At 38.0% G+C, this 23537-nt stretch overlaps 1 protein-coding gene across 1 annotated transcript in view; it reads right to left on the bottom strand.

The window, feature by feature from the left end:
• iqgap1 (IQ motif containing GTPase activating protein 1) overlaps positions 1-23537 on the bottom strand; it is a 70009-nt gene that overhangs the window by 28825 nt on the left and 17647 nt on the right. The window contains exons 3-13 of the mRNA XM_054771788.1: positions 16484-16640; positions 14184-14261; positions 13045-13121; positions 9873-9940; positions 9363-9476; positions 6735-6913; positions 3984-4071; positions 3752-3909; positions 3587-3671; positions 734-897; positions 11-171 (exon numbers count right to left, since the gene is read on the bottom strand). Coding sequence (XP_054627763.1) covers positions 11-171; positions 734-897; positions 3587-3671; positions 3752-3909; positions 3984-4071; positions 6735-6913; positions 9363-9476; positions 9873-9940; positions 13045-13121; positions 14184-14261; positions 16484-16640 — 1329 coding nt within the window. The remainder of the gene's footprint in view (positions 1-10; positions 172-733; positions 898-3586; positions 3672-3751; positions 3910-3983; positions 4072-6734; positions 6914-9362; positions 9477-9872; positions 9941-13044; positions 13122-14183; positions 14262-16483; positions 16641-23537) is intronic.

The following is a 23537-nucleotide window of genomic DNA, read 5'->3' as shown; positions in this document are numbered from 1 at the left end:
GTGTACAAACCTTTGTGCATATTCAGGCTCCACGTTACTAAGCCCGGTGATGGAGCTGGACAGTTGTTTCCAGAGGGTGTCTCGGTCTCCAACGTCCATGGCCTCGTTCATCAGCACCACTGAAGACAACATCTCCACGGCAACAAGCAGCTCCGGGTGGGATAGAGAGCCCTACGGCATAGACACCACACATTTTCATTTTCCCCTGTTCATACACTTTTCACCAAGTTAGGATCCACTTTCACAGCTGTGGTAAATATACAGTGGGGGCAATCACTTTTTCACACAGGGCCATGCAGGTTGGGATTTTTTTTTTCTCCCTTAGTAATAAAAGGTTTCATTTAAAAACTTTTTTGTGTTCAGTTGTGTTGTATGTATATATATATATATATGTGTGTGCGTGTGTGTGTGTGTGTGTGTACCAGTCTACAAGCTATGGGGCTTATTGAAGAGACACGAGGGAAGGTTCTGGGCAAGCTGTGTGCCAAAATAGACATTTTTTTAGGCGTCTTGATTACTCAATTAGTTTATCGCCATTTACAGGTGGTCTTGGACGCTAACCCCTGGCTCAGAGTAGGGATCTAAGATGTCTTACGAGCACTTTTCTCGTCTAGAAAGTGAAAGACTCAAATTTTAAGCCCTGCTTTGCAGCTTTCATGACAATGTGGTAAAGCTCTGTGTAAGTGTGTGTGTGTGTGTGTGTGTGTGTGTGTGTGTGTTTGGTTGAGGCTACCTCTGGACTTTGCTGCTGCAGACTGGCCAGCTCTCTCTGGTAAAGATCTGCAGCACTGGGGTAGACTTCAGGCAACTGAGCGTCAGGGTTCATCAGCTCCTCCACAGTCTTCTCTTTTACACCTGCCCTAATGGCAGCGTTGATGCGCTCCACCGCCTTCAACACTACACACACACACACACACACACACACACACACACACACACACACACACACACACACACACACACAGACATCAAGAGTTTTCAAGCCACTTAAAGCAAATAAAAATTTCCTAAGGTCATGTGCAACTAAGAGATTCCTGTTATAAATGTACGTCATAGGGGACAATGGTGTAAGATACCCGGAATCTGTCCCGCTTACGTACGTTTACAACACGTCTCTGACACATTCTAAAAACATCATTTAACAGGAAAACTAAAACAATAACAAATAAATAAAACTCAGTAATATTTTACAAGAATAAAGTCAAAATATCAAGGAAAAAAAATGAGGAAAAAGTTGTAACTTGACAAGAATAATGCCACAATATTATGATATATATAATATCATATAATAAATTATATATATATATAAATAAATAATATCATTTCAGTAAGGGACAATCAAATCAAAGAAAAAAAAAATAATGTTGTAATTTGTGGAAAATTAGGTTGGGGAAAAAATTCTATGTAATATAAATAATATATACTGTATATATGTAATATATATAATAATACAGTACATTATATGTGAATAAAGTCAAACTATTATGGGAATAAAGTCCAACTTTTATGGGAATGAAGTCATAATATTAAAAGAAGAAAATTTACAAGAAAGATAAAATTGTTGGAAAAACATAAAAACAGCAGAACTGTAAAAAAAAAAAAAAAACAGCTCTAATTTTAGAATCATATTACATTCATATTCTCACAAGAAAAAAAGCCATTTTAGTAGTCTAGAGTGGAAATATTAAAGAAAACATTTTTTTTAAGTTGTAATATTATGAGAAACAAACAAAACAAAATAATGTTGTAATTTTTGGAAAACTAGTTTGGGGAAAAAGTAAATATTATGTGAATAAAGTCAAAATGGTGCAAGAAGACATTTACAAAGATTATTTAAGAAGAAAGTTGAAATATTTGGAAATTTGTTTAAAAAAAAAAAAAACCCCAGCAACAATGGTGAGTTTATACTAATAATAGGCTTTTTCACCAACAGTATATGACAAAGCTGTATATATTTCTTGAAATATATATCTAACTTCTTAGCATATTTGTAGTACTGCTTTACAAAATATCAAAGTGACCAAAGTGGTGCAATGGAAAAAGTTTGGACACCCCTGTTTTATTGCCATTATAGTCAAGGCATGTAACAAAATTACCACATGTCAGAAAAGAATATGAAAATATGGCATGATTATGTCGACAGTCAGGCAGTCCTAGGGGCTTCAACGTAAACAGGATCCACTGTATAATATAAGCTCCGCTATTTTAATAAGCTAGCGTATGTCAGTCATCAGCAGTCTGTGTTACACCATCAAATCAAAAATGTCTTTTTTAGTGAAAAGTGTTTCATGGTAAATCTCTGTGTGTTCCCAACAGCTGTTGTTTTGACCAGAGCTGCAGAGGATGCGGTTTGGGTAATGACTGGAAGAAATTACATTAAGATAACACTGCAGAGATACCAACCTATTGCACTGATGTTTTTCATCAGAAGAACAGATGCAGGTAAATGAGTAGGCAGAATGCCAAAAGCCTTAAAAAGGCTCCCATTGGGTTAGACCAGGAGTGTTTTTAAAGTTTTTCCAGCTAGGTCCACATGGTGAAAAATTAAAGGATGCAAGGGACACTCAGAAGTTATACGTATTTTTTTTCAAAACTGCATCTCAGCTTTGTGATATAGGTGAAAAAGTGGATTATTAATATCAACTTCACATTTTTTTTTTAAATCTTCCACATATTTCAACTGTCTTCTTAAATAAATGATCTTTGTAAATTTTCTTCTTGTAATATTATGATTTTATTCCCATAATATACGTTTTTTCCAAAAGCAAATTTTCAAAAAATTACAACTTTGTTTGTTTCTCATATTACGACTTTAAAAAAACACAACATTTTTTCTACACTATTTCCACTCTGTGCTACGAAAATGATGTTATTTTCCCTCAATATTATGAGTTTATTCTTGTAAAATTACGACTTTTTTTCCCTAATTAAAATATGACGGTTTCCTATTAATATTTTTAATTATTTTATTATTGAATTTATTTTTTATATATTTTATATTCTTTTCATAATATTGTGACTTACCTCACATAATTATAATTTTTTTCCCCAAACCTAATTTTCCAAAAATTACAACTTTATTTTGTTGGTTTTTTTTATATTTAAACTTTATGCTACTAAAATGACAATATATTTCCTCATAATATTACAAGTTTATTCTTATAAAACGGCGACTTTTTTCCCTGTTAGAATAATATTTTGAATTTATTCTCGTAATGTTATAACTTTTTCTGCAACTTAATTTTCCAAAAAATTCGAACTTGTTGTTTTGTTTGTTTCTTAAATATTTCAACTTTATGCTACTAAAATGATTTTATTTTTCCTCATAATATTAAGATGTTATTGTCATAAAATGACTACTTTTTTGTGTTTTTTACAACTTTTTTCCTCTCAATATTCTGACTTTATTCTTGTAAAATTGCTGCTGATTTTTCCATGTTTTGGGTTGTTGTTTTTTTTGTTTTCTTGTAAAACAATATTTTTAGAATATGCCGGAGGCCGAAAAAAAAAAAAAACAGCCAGGGGCCGTAAATGGCCCCCGGCACGCACATTGCAGCCCTCTGGCCAGTAAGATGTGTGTTCATACTTTTCAAGTAGCTTTCTGCGATGTCATTAGCCACGTCCACACCAGCCTGCAGCTCATCCTTAGTCAGCGCCTGGCCTGGAGATGCCTAATAAAGACGATGTCTGGATGAGATTAAAATGACAACACAGAGACAAGGAATTTGATTTGTCTCAACAAAGCTCCTACCAGTTCTTTGTTTTCCCTGTCAGCCTGCAGTTGTTTCAGGTACCAGCCTTTGTTTTGAGCCTGCAGGTTCTGAATGCCCATGGCCTTCAGCGCTTCATACAACTTATCCTCATCCCCACTCAGCAAAGCCTGTTCAGCAGCACTTAGGGCGTTATTCACTGTGGGGAAAATGTTGACATTTCACTACACACCCATGGAAAACTGGTGTGTTGAGTCTGGACAAAGCACTCACCATTGACTTTGTTAACATTGCCCTGGATTTCAGCCTGGGTGAGAAGCTCATCGTAGATATCTCTCTCCGCATCAGCATTTTCCATTTGCTGTAAAATCACAACAACATACACTTCATTCATTTCCATTGTAATATTATAGCTCTAAACTGGTCTGGCATTGAGTGTTAATGACAAAAAAAGAATATAAAAAGATGGCTGATAACGAACCACCCAAAGACAAGTACAGTGGAACCTTGTTTAGCGTCATTAATTCGACTCTAACCAAATACATTTTTCCCATAAGAAATAATGTCAATCCAATTACTTCCAGAAAGCCAAAAATGTTAACACAAAACACTTTTTATGGTTTTACATGCCAAAAACAATTCAATATGCATATAAATAAATATGAATCAGTGGCTCTCAACTGGTGGGTAAAGACCCAAAAGTGGGTCACACACAGTAGGTCAAAAATTGCATTAAAATGTAATTTAAAAAAACATACAACTGATGTCTGATGTACTTTGAAGTAAATTTGTGCAATTAAGTGCAGTTAATTATGAGTTAACTATGGACGAAATGTGATTAATCACGATTAAATATTTTAAACGATTGACCGCCCTTAGTATTAACGTTTCAAAAGATGAACAAAATACTGTAAATAGCAAAATAAATAAATAAAGTTATGAATAAATATAAAAAAAGAGGTATAAAAAAAAAAAAAAATTAAAGTGACAAACAAAAGTGTAAAAAAAAAATAAAACAAAAATTACTTAAAAAGTGTAATAAAATAATAAAAATAAGGAAAAATTAAGAATGACAAATGAAAGTGTACAAATTAACAGTAGTACAAAATGACTTCAATGAAAGTGTCGCGACCTAATGACCATTGGAAAATGTGGGTCCCAGGTTGAGACCATTTCAGAAGCCCTGATATACATGATGAATGAAAGTGACAAACAAACATTTACGCTTACTTCTACCTTAACTGAAGACGTGATTCTTGACCTGATTGTCTCCAAAGACACAATGTGGCAACAAAATCAACCACCACAACCTTCCTTTTTGCTTTCTGAGTGCTTTCTTGAATTCAGTAGTGTCTCTCACCTCAATACTGTAACCCCAAATGGAGCCAAAGACAATTGCAAGTGCCAGCATTTTGCAAAAGAAGGTGAGAAACACTACTGAATTCAAAAAATAAATCATGACAAAACAGGAAGATGGTGTCTGTGTGGTGTCTCACTGCCACATCGTGTCTTCGGGAACAGATATTAAGGTACAAGTAACCTAAAATGTTCATGTAGCCCTTCCATTCGTCATTTATATGCATTTACAATTGTTTTATGTATGTAGAACTATATTATAAAATTATAAAAACATGTTTTGTCTTAACATCTTTAAGAGTCAACCGCTGATGAGATCATACACGGGCGACGCAGCTTCCAAACAAGTAAGGACGCTTTGTGATAAAAAACCCCCAAAAACAAATACATTAAGAACACAGTCGGACTCGTGCAGTGTATTCATAACACGACAAAACGTGTGTCATATTGTAAGCGAACCGGAGATATGTTTCGACGTTAACTGAAAAGCACACTAACCGGGGCGAATGCTAACCGAGGTTTGCTGTGTGCACATTTTAATGCTGTGTAAATACGCAGCAGCTTTGTTGCTGTTGTTATTTCACACTGTTTAGCAATAATGATGAAGTTAACACATCAAAGTCATCGATACCCCCATAAAAATGTCTTTTTTTGACACATGGCTCGCTCGCTCCCCCCCAACAACAAACCCTCCTTCTAGCTTGACGTTGACATTCTCCTGCAATTTCAGATCAACGGTTGCAATACAAGTGACTGTTGTTATTATTAGATTAGATTCAGCTCCAGAACCCTCCACTTGTCTCTTCAATTGCCACTGTTCACAAGTGACACAATCCAATATTTAAGTATAAAATGTATAGCTACTCACCACTAATGAGTGATAATGCAAGATGAACCATGAACAGATAGAATAGGACTCACGGTGTAGAACTTATGCATAACTTTGACTTTTGCGTCTAAGGTGCGTGACAACGACCGCCCAACAAAGTGCGAAATCCCAACACTAAATATGCCAAAAAATCTGAGTTTTTTAACAGTGGTACATGTATGCTGTACATTTGACCTGTTTTATCACATATTTATAAATTACTACCGACTTATGGTCAATGTGATGTGTCTTCTGTGGAAAAAAACAGCCTGTTTTTGGAAGATTTTTTTTTTTTTATAAACAAAAATATGCAAAATTTGCAGATTATGAATGCTGAACCACAAACGTGCAAGGCTTCGCTGTATGTCGACGCCAGCTTGAGCAGGAACTTTTTAGTAATAAGAAGAAATGGTGGACCAGGACATGATGACTCGGTCCAAATGTTGTCGAAATAAACTGGACTGTCATAAGCAGGTTCCGATGTATTGATCAATGGCGAAAATAAAGTTCATTTGATATATGAAATACTGAAATATTATGCATTCTAACATCTTAAGTGTTAAAAGCAAGACCATGTTTTTATTTTAGTGTCTTATTCAGGTGCTTTGCACAGTGCCTCTGGCAGGTTTCACATTCAATTATTTTTGTAAATAAAACCAAGACATTGCCTCAGTTGATCCTCAGTCTTGGTTACATGCACTTGATATTCTTTATTGAAAAAAAAGAGCCTCAGGTCACCATTCTTATCTAGTTATATGAAACATCTGCACACCATTAACTGCACGCTCACAACGACATACCCGCTTGCGTGAGTTGGCCACCTTCTCTCCCTTGGCCTGGTATAATGTGTTGTGATACTGGTGGGCAAAGTTGCGATCCAGGTTGACCAGCATGGCGTTGGGGTTTTGCATGGCAGCCATGGTGCCCTCAGGGATGTCTTGGTCGATGGCCTCGTTGATGGCGATCACAGCAGCGTGTACTGAGGGAGAAAGTTGAAGATTGGTGAGGAGCAATCATCACCCTACTGAAGATCAGATCATATCATATCATATTAGTTTCCCCATCATGTTTGTAGTCATCTAAATATTACTGAGCCCTTCTCCCTTTTGGAATATACTGTACGTATATACGAATATACGTATATGTTTTTTTACACCTCCAGAACATGCCTCCTTCTGTTTTGTCGCATCACAAATATCATCTTTAATATCTTCCTTGCGGGTTGTGTAGTCGCACACCGTAAAGTTAATGACCCTTAGAAATGCAATGAGTGAACTTTACGAGGCCACATAGCCTGTCTGTACTTTTTATGTTTGTATGTCAATATTTCCGTGTATGAAAAAATTGACAGATGATGAAAAATTGTCTAGGTTGCTGTAATTATTACTAAACAAGCTAAGGCAATAGACATTAAGTCGTAAAAAACACACACGCGTCACAGCATACATCCTTTTAGGACAACAATGTCTGGTGTGAAAAAAGCCATCTACGCCAAACTAGAAAGGACTATCGTCTGCTACGACAATGTCCTGACATCTCTCCCCCAAAGATTGTCTCATTGCACGGGAGGAGTGGCGCCTAACGAGCTGTTTTGCCACCAGGCGGGCGAACAACTTATTGTTATGCAGGATGGTCGTTCACAAGCCACGCCAGGCAACAGCAACAACCCTATTGTGACCACCCTTTAGACACACATCTACCAGAGACATAAACAAGGAGACTCCAAACTTCAACATTTAGAACTGAAGAAGGCGTGAAAGAGTTGCCTCAGTAAATTAATAGTTTCTCTTAATTTACTATTAATTTGTATTATTTTGTTTATTGGTTAATAATTTCTTTATTAGGGCCGCACTGTGGTCTAGTGGTTAGCACATTGGCCAATACAGGAACAGCCTGGAGATCGGGAAGACCTGGGTTCGATTCTCCTCTGGGCATTTCTGTGTGGAGTTTGCATGTTCTCCCCGCAGGTTTTCTCCGGGCACTCTGGCTTCCTCCCACATTCCCAAAAGGTGAGGTTAACTGGCGACTCTAAATTGCCCATAGGTGTGAATGGTTGTTTGTCTATATGTGCCCTGCGATTGGCTGGCGACCAGTCCAGGGTGTACCCCGCCTGTCGCCCGAAGTCAGCTGGGATAGGCTCCAGCATGCCCCCGCGACCCTAATGAGGATGAAGCGGTATAGAAAATGGATGAATTTCTTTATTAGTTACTAATAATGTATTAGTAATTGATTATGTATTAATATTTATTATTGTTATTAAGAGTTACTATTATTACTAGGGTCGCGAGGGTATGCTGGAGCCTATCCCTGCTCACTTTGGGTGAAAGGGAGGGTACACCCTGGACTGGTCGCCAGCCAATCACAGGGCACATATAGACAAACAACCATTCACACTCACATTCATACCTATGAACAATTTAGAGTCGACAATTAACCTAACATGCATGTTTTTGGAATGTGGGATGTGTGTCATTAGTTTATTATCTCCAAGAGTAACTAGGGTTCAACCTTTGCAGATAACCATGATCTGACAGAGAAACTACACATACAACATCACACATTTTTGACATTAATTGCAATTACAGTAATGCCTCGTTTATCACAATATATTGGTTCTATGACAAGTCAATTTCCAAGAAGTAGGATTCGTTATTTATAAATGGAATAATTTCGTACATAGGGCAAAGAAAACACATTTCCGGCCTTCTAAATATGGTTTTTAACTTCATTATAGCCCGCTAGACATGAAATAACAACCCATAGTCAGTTTTACACTCATATTACCGCATATACTGTAGTTGACATAAGAGTAAATAAGCCACTAAGACATAAATACAACTCATGCTTATGTGTGTTACTGTAAATGTCGTCAGGTGTTAGAGGAGTTGAGTGGCGGGCGGACAGGAAGTGACGATGGGGGTTCAGAGTTCAGCTTGGCCAGGTTTACGGCCGCAACATTAGCCCATGATCGGGATTGTTGTGCCTCTTGTGAGGTCTTTCAAACCTGCAATAAAAGCCTGTTGCCTGAGTGTCTCACCAAATATTACAGCAACATTACTGACACCTAGTGACCAGTGCAGAAAACTACATATCTTCACAATGTCTTTGAATGTGTCTTCTGAATGGCTTTTATTTGTCCTTTAGTTCATTTAGCCATTTTTATGCTGGGAAATGCTTCATTTCAGCAAATTAAAACTTAAGATTTTCTTAAATATGTTTTTTTAGTCATAATATAATATCAAGAATTAATATAAAGAAAAATATATAATAAATAAATGTGTTCTACTCATTTTAAGCAAAAATGGGTCTGGGTTCTTCTTATGAGGTAAAGCGGTAATTAAAATGTTGATTTAACATAATGTCATAAAAATGACCAGTGGCATTCATGGGGTTAATCTCTTTTCCCGTGACATCTGAGCGACTCTCACATGCAGCTTCATCCACTGAGAGCTCATTGGCCAGGATTCCGCCAATCTTGCTGAAGGCGGGCATCTGGATCCCATACTTTTCCAGCTCACTCTTCATGTTGTTGATCTCCTCCTCTGGGGAAAGGGAAGACAAAGCACAAGGAATACGAGCATCCATGATGGCAGGGAAAAGACGGAGGAAGGAGTAGAGGGGGCCTGGGTTATGGAGTAGGAGACTGCCAGGACAGACTGTTCCTGGCTTATGTGTAATAATGTGCGTTCTGGATTTGACACACAGGAAAAGGTCTCACAGTTACTAATGACTTTCACATTGACACAAGCTCCTGTGCGCCACAGTTTGCTGGAAAACATTAAAACCCAAGTCAGTGCTCTTCGTGTCCAAAGCACAGACGGCAGACAAATTTAACACATGCATGTTAACTGCGCCGATGTGGTTGCATTGGCCCTGACATAACACAGTTAACAGAATCTGAGACAGAGGGGTACTTGTTTTCACATTCACACGCTTACCAGTGAAATCCACTTTGCCGTACAGATCCTGGATCTGCGGGGCGAGGCCCAGCTTGAACAGGTACAGGCTGTAAAAGGTAACAGAAACAAAGATGAAACATTATGATACAGCAGCAGCAAGCCCTTGGGGCCCTCAATATCCGGTTCATAGTATACTTTAGGGCAGTGCTTCTCAACTAGTGGGGTGGACCGTGAAAGGCGCGGGAGGGCTATAATCATAAAAGTTCTTCAAGGCTGGCAGGTCATTTAGTGTCTTGTGCTTTGACGATGCTGGTGACAGCAACTGATAGTGGTTTGTACAGAAAAAAATACAGTGTTCCCTCATTTATCGCTGAGGTTCCCAAAATAGCCCGCAATAAGTGAATCCGTGAAGTAGCCAACTTCATTTGTTTGCAATTATTATATATGCTTTAAGGCTGTAAAACACCTCACCATACACTTTATACACTTTTCTCACAGGCATTAACAATTTGTCACATTTTTCTCTTGTTTAAACACTCTATGTTTAAATTTTGTTTTAATTTTAATGATCAATCTACTAGGTTGGACACAAGAAATTATTAAGTGACTCACGCGTATTCACTCCTCCGACCGTGCTTCACCCTGGCGCCGTTCGGCTGTAGCACTTTTGTATCCTAATTAAAACGTTGCTTCTGCCATTGTCCTCCTCCTCGTCCTACTCCTTCAACCGAAGATTCATTTAGCTGGTTAGCTTCTTCTTCTACTGTTCACTGGCGGTTAGCAAGTTTGCTAGCGACTACTGACCACGGCACAAAGGAGATTGATTGACAAAGGTCTACAGCCAATCAGGATGCAGAACACAATGGCCGGGTTCTCCCTTAGCCAATAAGGACTGTTGTGGCTCAATATTTAGCCGGCTATTGTCTATTGTGGGTTCCTAATATGCTCTTACAGGCAAGTAAACGCATACTGAGACAAGTGGCGCTGCACACATCTTCAACATGAGTATACAGCACAATCTACTGGTAGCAGTAGTAAATACAATAACAGACACATACAACAGAGCAGATAGATCACTAATACACCACAAGGACGCAGAACACAATGCGCGTTCATACGCTGTTACAAACACATGCAAAATTGCACTTTAAAAAAGTCTGCAAAACAGTGAATCCGCGACAGGTGAACCGCGATGTAGCGAAGGAACACTGTACACCAAATTAATACATACAGTGATACAAAACTGCAAGAATTTACATTTTGCACTGTTGTATCTTAAGGAGGTTTTAAATAGAGTTTCAAAATGCAAAAGAAAGAAATGGGAGTGAGACAAAAAAAAAATTCAAGTAGGACATTTATTGCAAACAGAAGTCAACCATGTACGTCGATGTCGGCTTAAGCGGCACTTTTTAGTAAAAAGGACAGTGGACCAGGACTTGATGAGTTGCTCCACATAAAGGGGGTCAACTAAACGGCTTCTACTGTGATTTCTTTAGAAGGTAAGCACATAGCCCTGGACATGGTGAAAGAAAAACATGATCTTCATTTTAAGCGTGAAAATCATGGCTTACATTTTTTCCCCCAGAATGGTGCGGCCCTACTGGACTTACCTATCTATAATGCTGGTGGACCAGTCCGCATACATTGCATGCTGCCACATGCTTAAACAATCATACAATATTTACACAAGACATTCTGAAGGAGAGGAATCCTGTTTAGCAGAGATTCATCACTTAACATTCTGACCATATTATAAATGCCTTTAAATTAAATGGCACCTCCTAACTTTGTACCAGTTTGGTGTTATAATAAAAATAAAATAAGACAAAGAATACATTAAGGACAAATACTTAATTTTACTTGAACCCAAAGGATTTGCCTTATGCTGTGTCCACAAAATCCTCTGTGCAGTGCTGCAGTCCAAGATATGTTGCGGTAGGTTATGTAAGTATTTACAAATCACACCAGAATCACAACACGACTTGTTTTCTAAGATAATTATGAACACATTTCTGGAGGAATGAAGCTGGGCTCTCTGGTTTGTGTCCAAAAGGCACATACATACATACAAAAACAAATAAAAAACACCATGTCGCTGCGCCAAGCCAACCCGGATTGTGAGGGTTCTTCCATTTTACCTGAGGTGGTATTAACACAATGACCTCCATAGTTCTTTGTCGCATTGGATTTAATACTTTTCTCATGCAAAACTCCACAGTTAGTAGAGGACTCCACAGTTACACAGTCGTTAGTTAAAACAGTCGTCCCTCGTTTATTGCGGACTAAGTGAATTTCCCTGAAGTAGGATAGCATAGTTATGGCTTAGAAAACCTGTTTAAGTTCTTCAAAATAAGTTTTTTATATTATTAGAGCTCTCTAGACATGAAATAACACCCCTATAATCACTTTAACATTTGTATTACCCAATGTAGCAGATATAATCAGAGAAAATAAAACATATTAGACATAAATAAAATAACATACTCACACTTCTATTGCTTTATCAATGTATTGTAATGCCAGCTTTAAATGGCTTTACACTCATATTACCCAACATGGTAAACATCAGTCTACCAGTCAGTCAGTGTGCATCAGAGTAAATGTGTTCCCTAGCTGACCTTAGTGGTGGGCGGACAGATGTGTGGAGGACAGGAAATGATGTCGGAACTTCAGAGTTGAGTTTTAGCTTGTTGTGGGTTATGGCCCCAACATTAACTCGTGTTGTTATTCCGATTATTTTGTTATTATTATTGTGCCTGTTGTGAGTTAATTTAAACCTACAATAAATGCCTGCTCTGATGATCACGTCTGGTCCTGGTCTCACCGAACACCGACATCTAGTGGCCCATGTAGAACACTACATTCACAATTAGAATGCTTCTTCTGCTTGTATTTTTATTTTAGTTCATTTAGTTTGTTCATTTTGACATTTTTATGCTTGAATTTAGGGCAACAATAAGTACAATTTGCTTAAATATGCATATTTTTAAACTAACAATAGGCCGTATTCAATCACAAAACAGCAATCATTTATTAATGAATTACTTTGTGAAAAAACGTAAAAGAGGGCACGATGCTCGAACCTCTAATGACGAACAAACGAATTGGAGACACTTTAAATTGCAGTGTCTGAATGCTGGAGACATCGCTGACCAATTAAGACACCATCTGCGAGCGAAATAGGGACACAGAAGTCAAACATAGGGAGTACCTTAGTGCATGTATGCAGTAGATGCAGCGTGGCATGTTCTTCCTGTCATATATGTCTGTAGTCTCAGGGTAGAAGATCTGAAACATCAAGATCAATGGTTCAATGACCCTGTTCTAATAGGAGCAACAACAAAAGCACATGATCCAATCTCTAAGCGGTCTCGCAATGTAAATGGAGTCATGAAGTCACATGAGCATCATTGCAGAAGCACTTCAGTTGAGATTGAGGAGGATACGTAAAAGTCTCAATCACACCGATGACGCAGCTCCAGAGGCAACTGGGGGGTTTACTACAGTGGAACCCGTTTATGTCGACGCCCCTCAGACTGGTGACAGAAGCGGTGGTTGGCATTTACTTGTGACTATGGCCAGAGACATAAGGAGAATGGGTGATGAGGGATTTTTCAACGTACGCCAGTGTGTTGACATGGTTTTCCTCCATATTTTGATTCTTGTGTTTTCATATACTTCATACGTTTATCTAACGGAGCTGCTGCAGTAATTTTGTCTTGTCTACAACGACAATAAAGCTTTCGTAGATAGAAGTTATGTCGCTGTCGTGATTTTGCGCTGCTCAGCCCTAATGACAAAGTTGTTAACGTTATGTTTTCGTCTAAAAACCGCTGACAACATACAACACAAAATAAAGTTGCAATTTTATTTTTTTTTATTTAGGCAGGAGAAAAAGTTTTAATATTATGGGAATAAAGTCATGATATTATTACAAAAAGAACACTTACTGAGATTATTTAAGAAGAAAGATGAACTATTTGGAAAATTAAAAAACATGAAAAATGGGCGGGAAAGAAGACCAAAGTTCATAGTAATAAAAGACTTTTTCACCTATATCACAAAGCTGAGATGCAGTTTTTTCTTGAAATATATATAACTTCTTAGAATATCTAATACAAAATATTAAAGTAGCGCTTGCATCCTTTCATTTTTCAGTATGTGGCCCTCAGTGGAAAAGGTATGGACACCCCTGGTTTACTATATTGTTAAATAATTCCTCTAGTATCATTCCTTGAGAAGATGTCATAAAATGGTGGTGGTATACTCACTTTTGTGAGATAGTGTAAATCTGTAATATGAAGACACTGTGTTGTTGTAGATTCCACAATAACATACTGCACTGCTCACCTTTGGCAGGCCCTTCTCAGACATGGCATTGAGCCACTGGATGACATTATCGGTATGTCTGAAATGGAGTCCTGTCGCCTGTAGGAATAAAAAAAAAAAGAGAGAGTTGGACTCATACATGCATCCATGTATTACAGGGGTTTGGCACAGTAAGCCTCCCATCAGGGAGTATAACATGGCTTGGCCCTCCCCTACTCGATGGAAAACTGAGCATATTTTGTTTTTGTTTACAGGCTTTTGTTATATACTGTAGTTTTCTGCTCACCCCAGACGTTAATCGGCATGATTAACTACTGTATCTTTCATGTTGAATCTCTTTCATACATTCCTATAGCCCTTTATTAGACAAGGAACGATATCTGGCGACATAAGTGGGTGTTCAAAACAGGCCAGGACAATGAGTGGTTTGCATCTTCTGGTGTAGCCATTGTACTTTTGTTTATGAAGTCTTATATGAAGAGTACTGTAAAGCACCGTGTATAAACCGCACTTTTTTTTCCCACTGGTAAGAAGCAAAAAATTGGGGTGCGGTTTATAAACGATGACAGGTCTGTGACCAGACGCAGAAATTGACGAGAAGTCCATTTTAGAATAGCCGTCTGTGGGTCAGACAGTTGCTTTGACTTTAGCGCCCTCTGCTGTAGAGTTGCTGAAAATGCTTGTGTATGCAACTAACTTATGTGACGGCTGTCTGTATTTTCACACAGTGAAACAATCTCTATATACACTGAAGCTAACCTAAGCTTCGAATGTAAAATACAATACAACGTTGGAGTTTATTCAAATTCACACTGAAGCAATGCAATAAAATAATAATAGAGAAAAAGAGAAGCAGTGAAAGATAAGATATCAAAACATCTCTGAAAACTGCAAATTTCTTTATTTTGATTTTGTATTATTATTATTATTATTATTATTATTATTAATCTGTGCTTAGCCATAATATTAAAGATCTAGATGCCGAAGTTCAGATTTCTTCTTTATTCTTCTTTTTGAAATTGCTTAGTACCTTTACGCATGTTGGTTTGAGATGAAAGAGTTGGCAAGCATTTACGAACTAAAAAAAAAAATTTTCCCCACCGTGAGCCTGAAAATGGGGGTGCGGTTAATACACGGGTGCGGTTTATACACCGTGCTTTACGGTAGGTAGTGATACCTTCACTCCTGCCCTCTGCAGGTTGTTCCTGATGTCACTAACAGTTGTTTTTAGCTCTTTCTTTACATGTTGTTGTCATCAGCTACTGCTGGTTTCCTTGGTCTACTTGTCTTACTTAAGTAACACATCTGTTACTTATTTTTTTTTGTTTGTTTTTTACATTTTATTGATTTATTTTTTATTTTCATTTTGTTTTTTTACAGTATGTCTATTATGTGGTCCTGCTGGCTTCATCGAGCTGTGACCTTCAATTCTCACTCGGTTCGCAGCCGGGATGAGAATCAGCACCTCCAAGTCCGAGTCCATGGTTCAAGGTGTGGCGTGCCATCTCTGGATCAGGGATGAGATCCTGCCCCAAGTGGAGGAGTTTAACTACCTCGGGGTATTGTTCACAAGTGATTGGTGCGACGTCTGCAGTGATGCGGATTCTGGATCCATCCGTTCTGGTGACAATGGAGCTGAGCCGAAAGGCAAAGCTTTCAATTTACTGGTCAGTCTATGTTCCTACCCTCACCTTTGGTCATGAGTTTTAGGTAGCGACCGAAGGGACAGGACTACAGGTACAAGTGCCCAAAATGAGTTTTCTCCGTAGGGTGGCTGGGCTCTCCCTTAGAGAAAAGGTGAGAAGCACTGTCATCCAGGAGAAACACGGAGTAGAACCGCTGCTCCTCCGCACTGAGAGGAGCCAGATGAGGTGGTTCGGTCAGGACGCCTCCCGGGGGAGATGTTCAGGGCAGGTCCAACCGGTAGGAGGCCTCAGGGAAGACCCAGGACACGTTGGAGAGACTATGTCTCTCAACTGGCCTGGGAAGACCTCGGAGGAGCTGGGCAAAGTGGCCACGAAGCGGTAATTATGGGCCTCCTCTCTTAGGCTGCTGCCCCCGTGACCCGACCTCGGATAAGCGGTAAAAGATGGTTGGATGGATGGATGTCTGTAACTTAGTACACCAGTGGTTTCTTTGTTCTTCAGGACATTTCAAATGGTTGTAGTGGCTATGACCAGATTCTGATTTGATTTCCCATCTTTTCTCAAATTCACAATTGCTTGTTTTTCCACCTATATACTGCTCTCTGGTTTTTATGTTGTTTTCACCTCTAAATGCAGTCTACACATGCACATGCAGACTGTACATGTTGCTGTCACCTTGTAACGCGTCTGCTCGCGGTCGTAGATCTTCTTAAGGGAGACGGTGCGAGGGGCAAAGAAGTTGCCAAGTTTGGCCAGATAGACGCCGTTCCGCAGGCCCTCCTCCAGCTCTGTAGTGGGTGGTAATTCTTCATCCAAACAAGCCTCCATCCATCTGCAAGGACCACAAAAAGGTTATGTTGATGCAAAATTGCCACTTTAATCCTGTTATAACCATAGTAGGTGTCCCTTGAGTTTATGAGCACCAAATGTAATAACAAATATTAAATGCTTAATAAATATAATAAAAGAAAAATGCGTTTGTCTAAAATCTTTTCCCTGTGTTTTATTCTTATTAGAATCATGATAAAGGTACATACATATCAAATCAATACCAACATTTACAGTATCGCCCACTCCAACTAAAATAAAAAAACAGCATTAGCTATAGGATGACAAAACATGAATGACATTATCACAGAAAGTGTGCAGCTGCAGTATTTATGGATTTAACAAAAGCCTTCGACACAATTAATCATGATATCCTAATCACAAAACTAGAAAGGTACGGAATCAGAGGGTTTAGTCTTGTAATTGGGTTAAAGGCTACTTAGCAGACAGGAGGCAATATGTGAAGCTTGGAGAATATACATCCATATATACATAAATATATCATGCGGCATACCCCAGGGGTCAATCCTACAACCAAAACTATTCAATTTATATATAAACAACATCTGTAAAGTCCCGAAAGACCTAAAGCTAGTATTATTTGCAGACGATACAACCGCATGATGTTCTGGAGACAGCACACCAGAGCTAGTAAAAAAAAAAAAAAAAAAAAAAATCACAGATGAACTAACTATACTAAAAAGATGGTTTGATAAAAACAGACTATCCCTGAACCTAAGTAAACTAAAGTAATGCTATTTGGTAAGTGCAAAAAGGAAGCGTATGAGCAAATGCAAATTGATGGTGTAGACATTGACAGGGTGAACGAAAACACATTTCTCGGGGTTTTAATAGACGAGAAAATGAAGTGGAAATCTCACACTAAAAATTTACAACATAAAGTGGCAAGAAACACCTCAATACTGAATAAAGCTAAATTTGTTCTAGACCAAAAAGCACTACATACTACATAAGGAACTCAAACAATGCACTAAAATGAGCGATTTTAAGAAAAAGCACAAGCAGTGGATGTTCTCAAAATACAAAGAAGAAGAGACCTGAACTACTGTGTACATACAATACAACATCTAACCACTACTACACTGACTACTAACTCTTCATTGTGGTGAGTACATAGTCTGTACTCACTCATTATCAACCTATGATTCTGTCAGTTATTGTCATTAAGTCTGTAGCTTCCTTTCAGTAAGTATAAACCTTGGCGAAGATTGCACTATATTGTCACGTAGCCTTACAAAGTACACCTGAAAAACAAGAAGTGAATAAATGTATTGCAACTGATGTGAAACTGATGAGGGGTAGGATTAAATAAGCCTTGCTTTTTCCTACTCGTTTTTGGACATGCAAAATAGTGAATTGTACTGTAAGATGTGCTCCAGTTTGACTCATATGCATGTTCAGGATGAATTAAACCATTCCCATTACCATTATTAAAGTTATCTGAGTGTTAAGAAGCAACGCTCAATGGTTTTTGAAAGTGCAAATGCTGTTGTCATTTTAATAACAAATTTTAATTGAAATTCATCTATTAGTCCACCCCCAAGGGGTTTTGAGTTTGCCGCATACAACCCAGTCTGGTTTAACCTCTTCTCCAGAATCCTCAGCATTCCTCGTGTGTGAGACATTTCATTTCTTTGAGGTCATATTGTGAAGTCACATTCCTGCTGCGTGCCCAAGTCAGCGCTCGGCCATGTGGGAGACCTGCTGAGCTCTCCCACATGGACAAGCCTTGTGGGACAGAATTCCATCCGTTCATGTCTTCACCACCTGGTAACCGTGGACGAAGCAGGTCATGTTGTGGAGCAAAGGCTGTGTTGACGCTTGTACCGCAGTTTGATAATCCGCTCTGGGCAAAAGTAAACGAAAGGAACATGGTGCGCACATTTGAGCCAATCTGATATTTTTATCATTAGGCCAAAGGCTGAAACAAGGACATCTGCATAAACCTGATGGAACCGCATTTAATCTAACAGAAACGCTGTCTATTGGGTTACATTTTGTGGCTGTTTTATATTTTATTATGTGCTCAAATGTAAAAACAGTGAAACACAGAGCAGTAATTTTGTTGTACAATGACAATAAAGCTTTCGTATCCGCACAATCTTTTTTTCAGTGGCTAACAAGCTAAAGAAAATTAAATGGGTGCATTTTGTTAGTTGCTGTGGTAGAATCCAGGTAGTTATCCAGGTAATACTGCCATGCTTTCATTTTGAACCTTACTTTGCACTGCACAGGAAGTCAATGTGTGCACTTTTTAATGTAAGTAGACAATAGTTATGTTGCTCTTGTCGTTTAGCCATCATGATGACGTTAACGCGTGTCAACATCATAGAAAAAAAAATAGTTGTCAATTAATTGAATAATCGATTAATCATCAATTAATTGTCGCAGTTCTAACTGAAAACATCTACAGTATATTAATATCACCACTGGACATTTTCTGCTTCTCTCTCTCTCTGCTTAAGTAATTATCTTTCTGTTTCACATGTTTACCGTCGTGTAGCTACAGGTTTTTCCCCCATCTACTGTAGGTTCTGATAAAAAAAATAATAATAAAAAAAAGTAGTACTTAAAGCAATGCGACACTGAAGACAATGTGCAAATATGTGGTCCATAACTAAACTCAACTTCCAGAAAATTAGCAGAGGCTGCAGTTCCATTTGGCTCTCTTCTCTTGCTGATTCAGTAAAAATTTCATATTTTATCATATCAGTTATTCAGTGTTTCCCCTACCATTTTATTAGGGGAGCGGGGCCCAAATGGCACCGCCCTACCCCCCAAAGAAGGTCAAGTTAATTTTATTTTCTATTTAGCAGCGCCTGATCACAATGGAGGTAATTTAAAGAATACCTTTAATATAGAACAGGTTGATTATCTAATTAATCGACAAGTACTTTGGTTCAGCCTCTCAAATGTGAATATTTTTTTTAATTTCCTGAGTCATCCATGAAAGCAGACGTATTATCTTTGTTTTAGGCTAAACAAGATAGTCACACACAACACACATCAGCTCTGACTTGAAAACAGCGATGGAAATTTTTGCCTCTTTTCTGATATGTTGTGGACCAAACTACTATTTGTATTTGGTTCATATTGATTTCAGAAATTGGTTGGGGTTTTTTTTGTTGTTGTTGCCCTACAGCACATTCTAAAAATATAATTTTTTTTTTTAAAAACAGCAGGAGCAAAAATGGAAAATTAATTACTTTTACAAGAATAAAGTCAAAATATTAGGAGAATTAGAATGAGAAAAAGTCCACATTTTTTGAGAATAACATTATACACTAACAAAATGAGAAAAAAAAAGATAATATTAGGAGCATAAAGTTGAAATATGAAAGACAAAAGGTTTTTTTAAAGGTCGTAACATGAAAAACATGAGAAAAACACAAAACAAAGAATAAAGTTGTCATTTTTGGAAAACTACGTTGCGAAAAAATTTTAATAATAAAATATTATGGGAAGAAAATCATAATGAGAAGAACATTTACAAGAAGAAAGTTGAAATAGTTAGAATTCTTAAAAAACAACAACAGCAGAAATGTAAAAAAACAGCTGTAATTTTTTAATTTTTAAAATAAAAGTCAAAATATTAAAAGAAAAAAGTTGCATTCTAACAAAAAAAAGTCGTGATTTTACGAGAATAAACTCGTAATATTATGAGGTAAAATGATATCTTTATAGTAGCATAGAGTTGAAAAATATATATTAAAATATATGCTTTATTTTAAAGTTGTAATATGAGAAACAAACAAAACAAAATAAAGTTGTATTTTTTGGAAAATTTGGTCGGGTGAAATATTACAAGCTTATGGAAATAAAGTCAAAATATTATGGGAATAAAGTCATAATCTTACAAAAAGAAAATTTCTGAAGATTATATAAGAAGTAAGTTCAAATATGTGGAAAATTTGAAAAAGAAAAAAAAAAAACTACAGCAACTAATAATCTGCTTTTTCACCTATAATCACAAAGTTGAGATGCATTTTTTTTCTTATATATATGCATACATACAGTAAATACACTCCCAAACAAATTTTTGAGGTGATTACCTTCTCATTACCGAGTACTTTTTGGAAAATTTTATTTCTATTTTAGAGGGGTTGTGTTTTTTTGGGGTTTTTTTAATCTATGGTCTTAAACTTCTAATCCGCTGATGAACAGCCTAACTTTCAAAACTGGAAAACATTCAAGTTGCTTTTCATGAATCACGCCTCCGTCCTTCACTCTAAAGGGCTACTTTATTAACCCATTTAATCCCAAATTTTTCCCAGACATATAAAAGTCAAAATCATGTGTCATTGGTAGCCCTTTAAAGTAATCAGTAATAAAAATGTAAAAAAAATATCGACACATAGGTCAAAATGTATGCTTTATGATCGGTTACAATTGTGACCGGTGGGATAATATGCTGTAATCGCACTTTAAAGCTCTGAAAGTGAACACAGACTAAAACTGCAGATATGTCAACAGTGAGTTTTGTTTTATTTGAAAATAACATATTTTGTCACGTTGCATATTTTATACAAGTTGACAATCTTACAGTTTCATCAATCACAGTACAAAATTCAATCGACAACATACATTCAATGTTCCCTCCCATAACAAATCTGTAAAAGTAATGACTATTTACGAGTGCACTGCCGAGAGACCATGAAAAGATGGGCCACCACCACTTCTTGGACCTGATTGTGATGCTGTATCTAGAGACCTGTTGGTCATGAAGGTCCACACCGCCGATGTGTTCATTATACTGTTTGAAGCATTGTGGTTGATGGTCTTGGTCAAAGGCATGTCGCTCTTTATTCCATCGCTTGACCATTGTTTCGGTATATTGCTCCCCTGTGTTTGTTGCTATAGTCACAACATTGTTGTCTTTCCAGCTGACCAACAGCTTTTCTGTTTGCGTTAAAACTTCTGAGGTTCCTCGATGTAACTTCATGAATTCACTCTTTGGTTTGAAGGGAACATCAAAGAGTTGGTTTTCCCTCATCGTGCCACAGCTCCCATAGCCCCTCTTTGTCATCTCATCAAGGAGTGATAGAGAAGTAAAGAGGTTGTCATGGTAGAATTTGCAACCTGGAGGCATCTCACCCTGCTCTGCAAGACCAAGAACAATACTTGGCCCTTGGCCTAAGCCAGTCTTTGGGAGGAGCGTGTGGCGTCCCCCATATGGCTCCATATGATGCATGTATCCGCTGGATGATGCAAGGCTCCATAGCTTATTGCCAAAACAGATTGGTTTACCTTTTATGAATTGCTTACATCCATGACGCCCATAGTATCTTATCATGCTCTCATCCACTGACAAACATTCTGGATATGGCATGACTTTGTAAGACTTGTTCAGCTCGGTGAAGATTGGCCTAACCTTGAAAAATGGATCTTCAGTGATCTTTGTGTTGTCCACAAAATGTATTGAGGCCATTATTTCGTCAAATCGATTTCTCCGCATTGCATTGGAAATGCATAGATTATGTACATCGGTGTCACCTGACCAGTGCGTGTGTCTTCGTGGAACAGTGCTGTAGCCAAATGCCAGAAGAATCCCATAGAATGTGAGGAGTTCATCCATACCCATATAAATGGCCCATCTCCCCCTCATAGTCCATATCAGATCCATCACTATCACAATCACTGAAAATGGCATCTTTTTCACTTTGAGGGATAACTGCAATGTTGCATGCCTTGTCTGGACCATCACAGACCCCCAAAATATCAAGCACTTCACTCAAAGTGAATCTAAAAGCGAGAAAAAAGATCAGACTTAGACATAACTAGCAATTTGTATGTATAGACCTATGTGTACACCTAGCTACAATGCGCTATCCCACAGGTCACTAATGTGACCATGCAAATGTTTGCTCATGCTGCAAGGATATCAAACATATTTGAGTAATTGCAAATGCATATATCATTACTATACAACCTAAAGATCATGTGTACAAAAAATCTTTGCTTTATGTTTATTTGAACATACTTTACTGACCTTTTTTTGGAAGGAGTTGAGGAAGCCATCTTCTTCTCAACGTGCAACCAGGAAGTAAACAGCTTTGGTCACGTGATAATTTATTCCAAACATGTGTAAATGCATACATTTCATCTAAACAATGTATTCTTACAATATATACTGAAAATATTTTGAAAGATTACTCAAGAAAATTTTTAGAGCCCTGTAAATCAAATCATTCTTGTCCTTCACAAATGTGACCGGCGGGTTGAAATGGGTTATGACCTTCAAAATTCAGCTCGGATTAGGAAAGCCTTGAGTTTATCTTCTCTGGTGAGGAAACTCCGTTGTGAGGGCAGACAGAGTGAGGTCACACTTGGCCTTTTTTAAATAGGCACAGTGTCGCTGTTTTCATCTGCTAGGAAAACACTCCCACTCTTCAATAAATCAGGTCTTTGTCAAGCCACGGCGTGGTTGGGACATTTTCTCTCCTATACACCCGGTGCACATGCAACTTTCCACTATCACTTGCGATTACAGTACAGTGTATTTTTAATTCACTTTAACCAGTTGTAACTCAGACATACACACGTCTTACACACTCATGCTCCGCTTAAACAACTCCCCTCTCAGGAAGCTAGGACACAGGGTCGCCACGCCACACAAGCTTGCTATTGAAGCCGGCGTGACCGACCTGTGGTGCCGGCAGGCCTGGCCCTTCCAGACAGGAACAAACCTCCCCTTTCACTACACGCTGAAACAGTGAAAGGCTCCATAAAGACTGTTAACTAATAGCTCTTTTATCAGGCGACACACCCTTTCCAGCCTCCCACAAACACAGACACACCCGCCACTAAACCGGTAAGCACACAGCTATCAGTGGGATTTTTCAGCATTGATGAGTGGTTTTCAACAACAGTGGAAAGCAAC

The sequence above is a fragment of the Dunckerocampus dactyliophorus genome, chromosome 3 (assembly GCF_027744805.1).
Source record: "Dunckerocampus dactyliophorus isolate RoL2022-P2 chromosome 3, RoL_Ddac_1.1, whole genome shotgun sequence".
Taxonomy (NCBI): domain Eukaryota; kingdom Metazoa; phylum Chordata; class Actinopteri; order Syngnathiformes; family Syngnathidae; genus Dunckerocampus; species Dunckerocampus dactyliophorus.
Note: the sequence above shows the minus strand (reverse complement) of the source record. Positions and strands in the feature narration are given on the sequence as shown.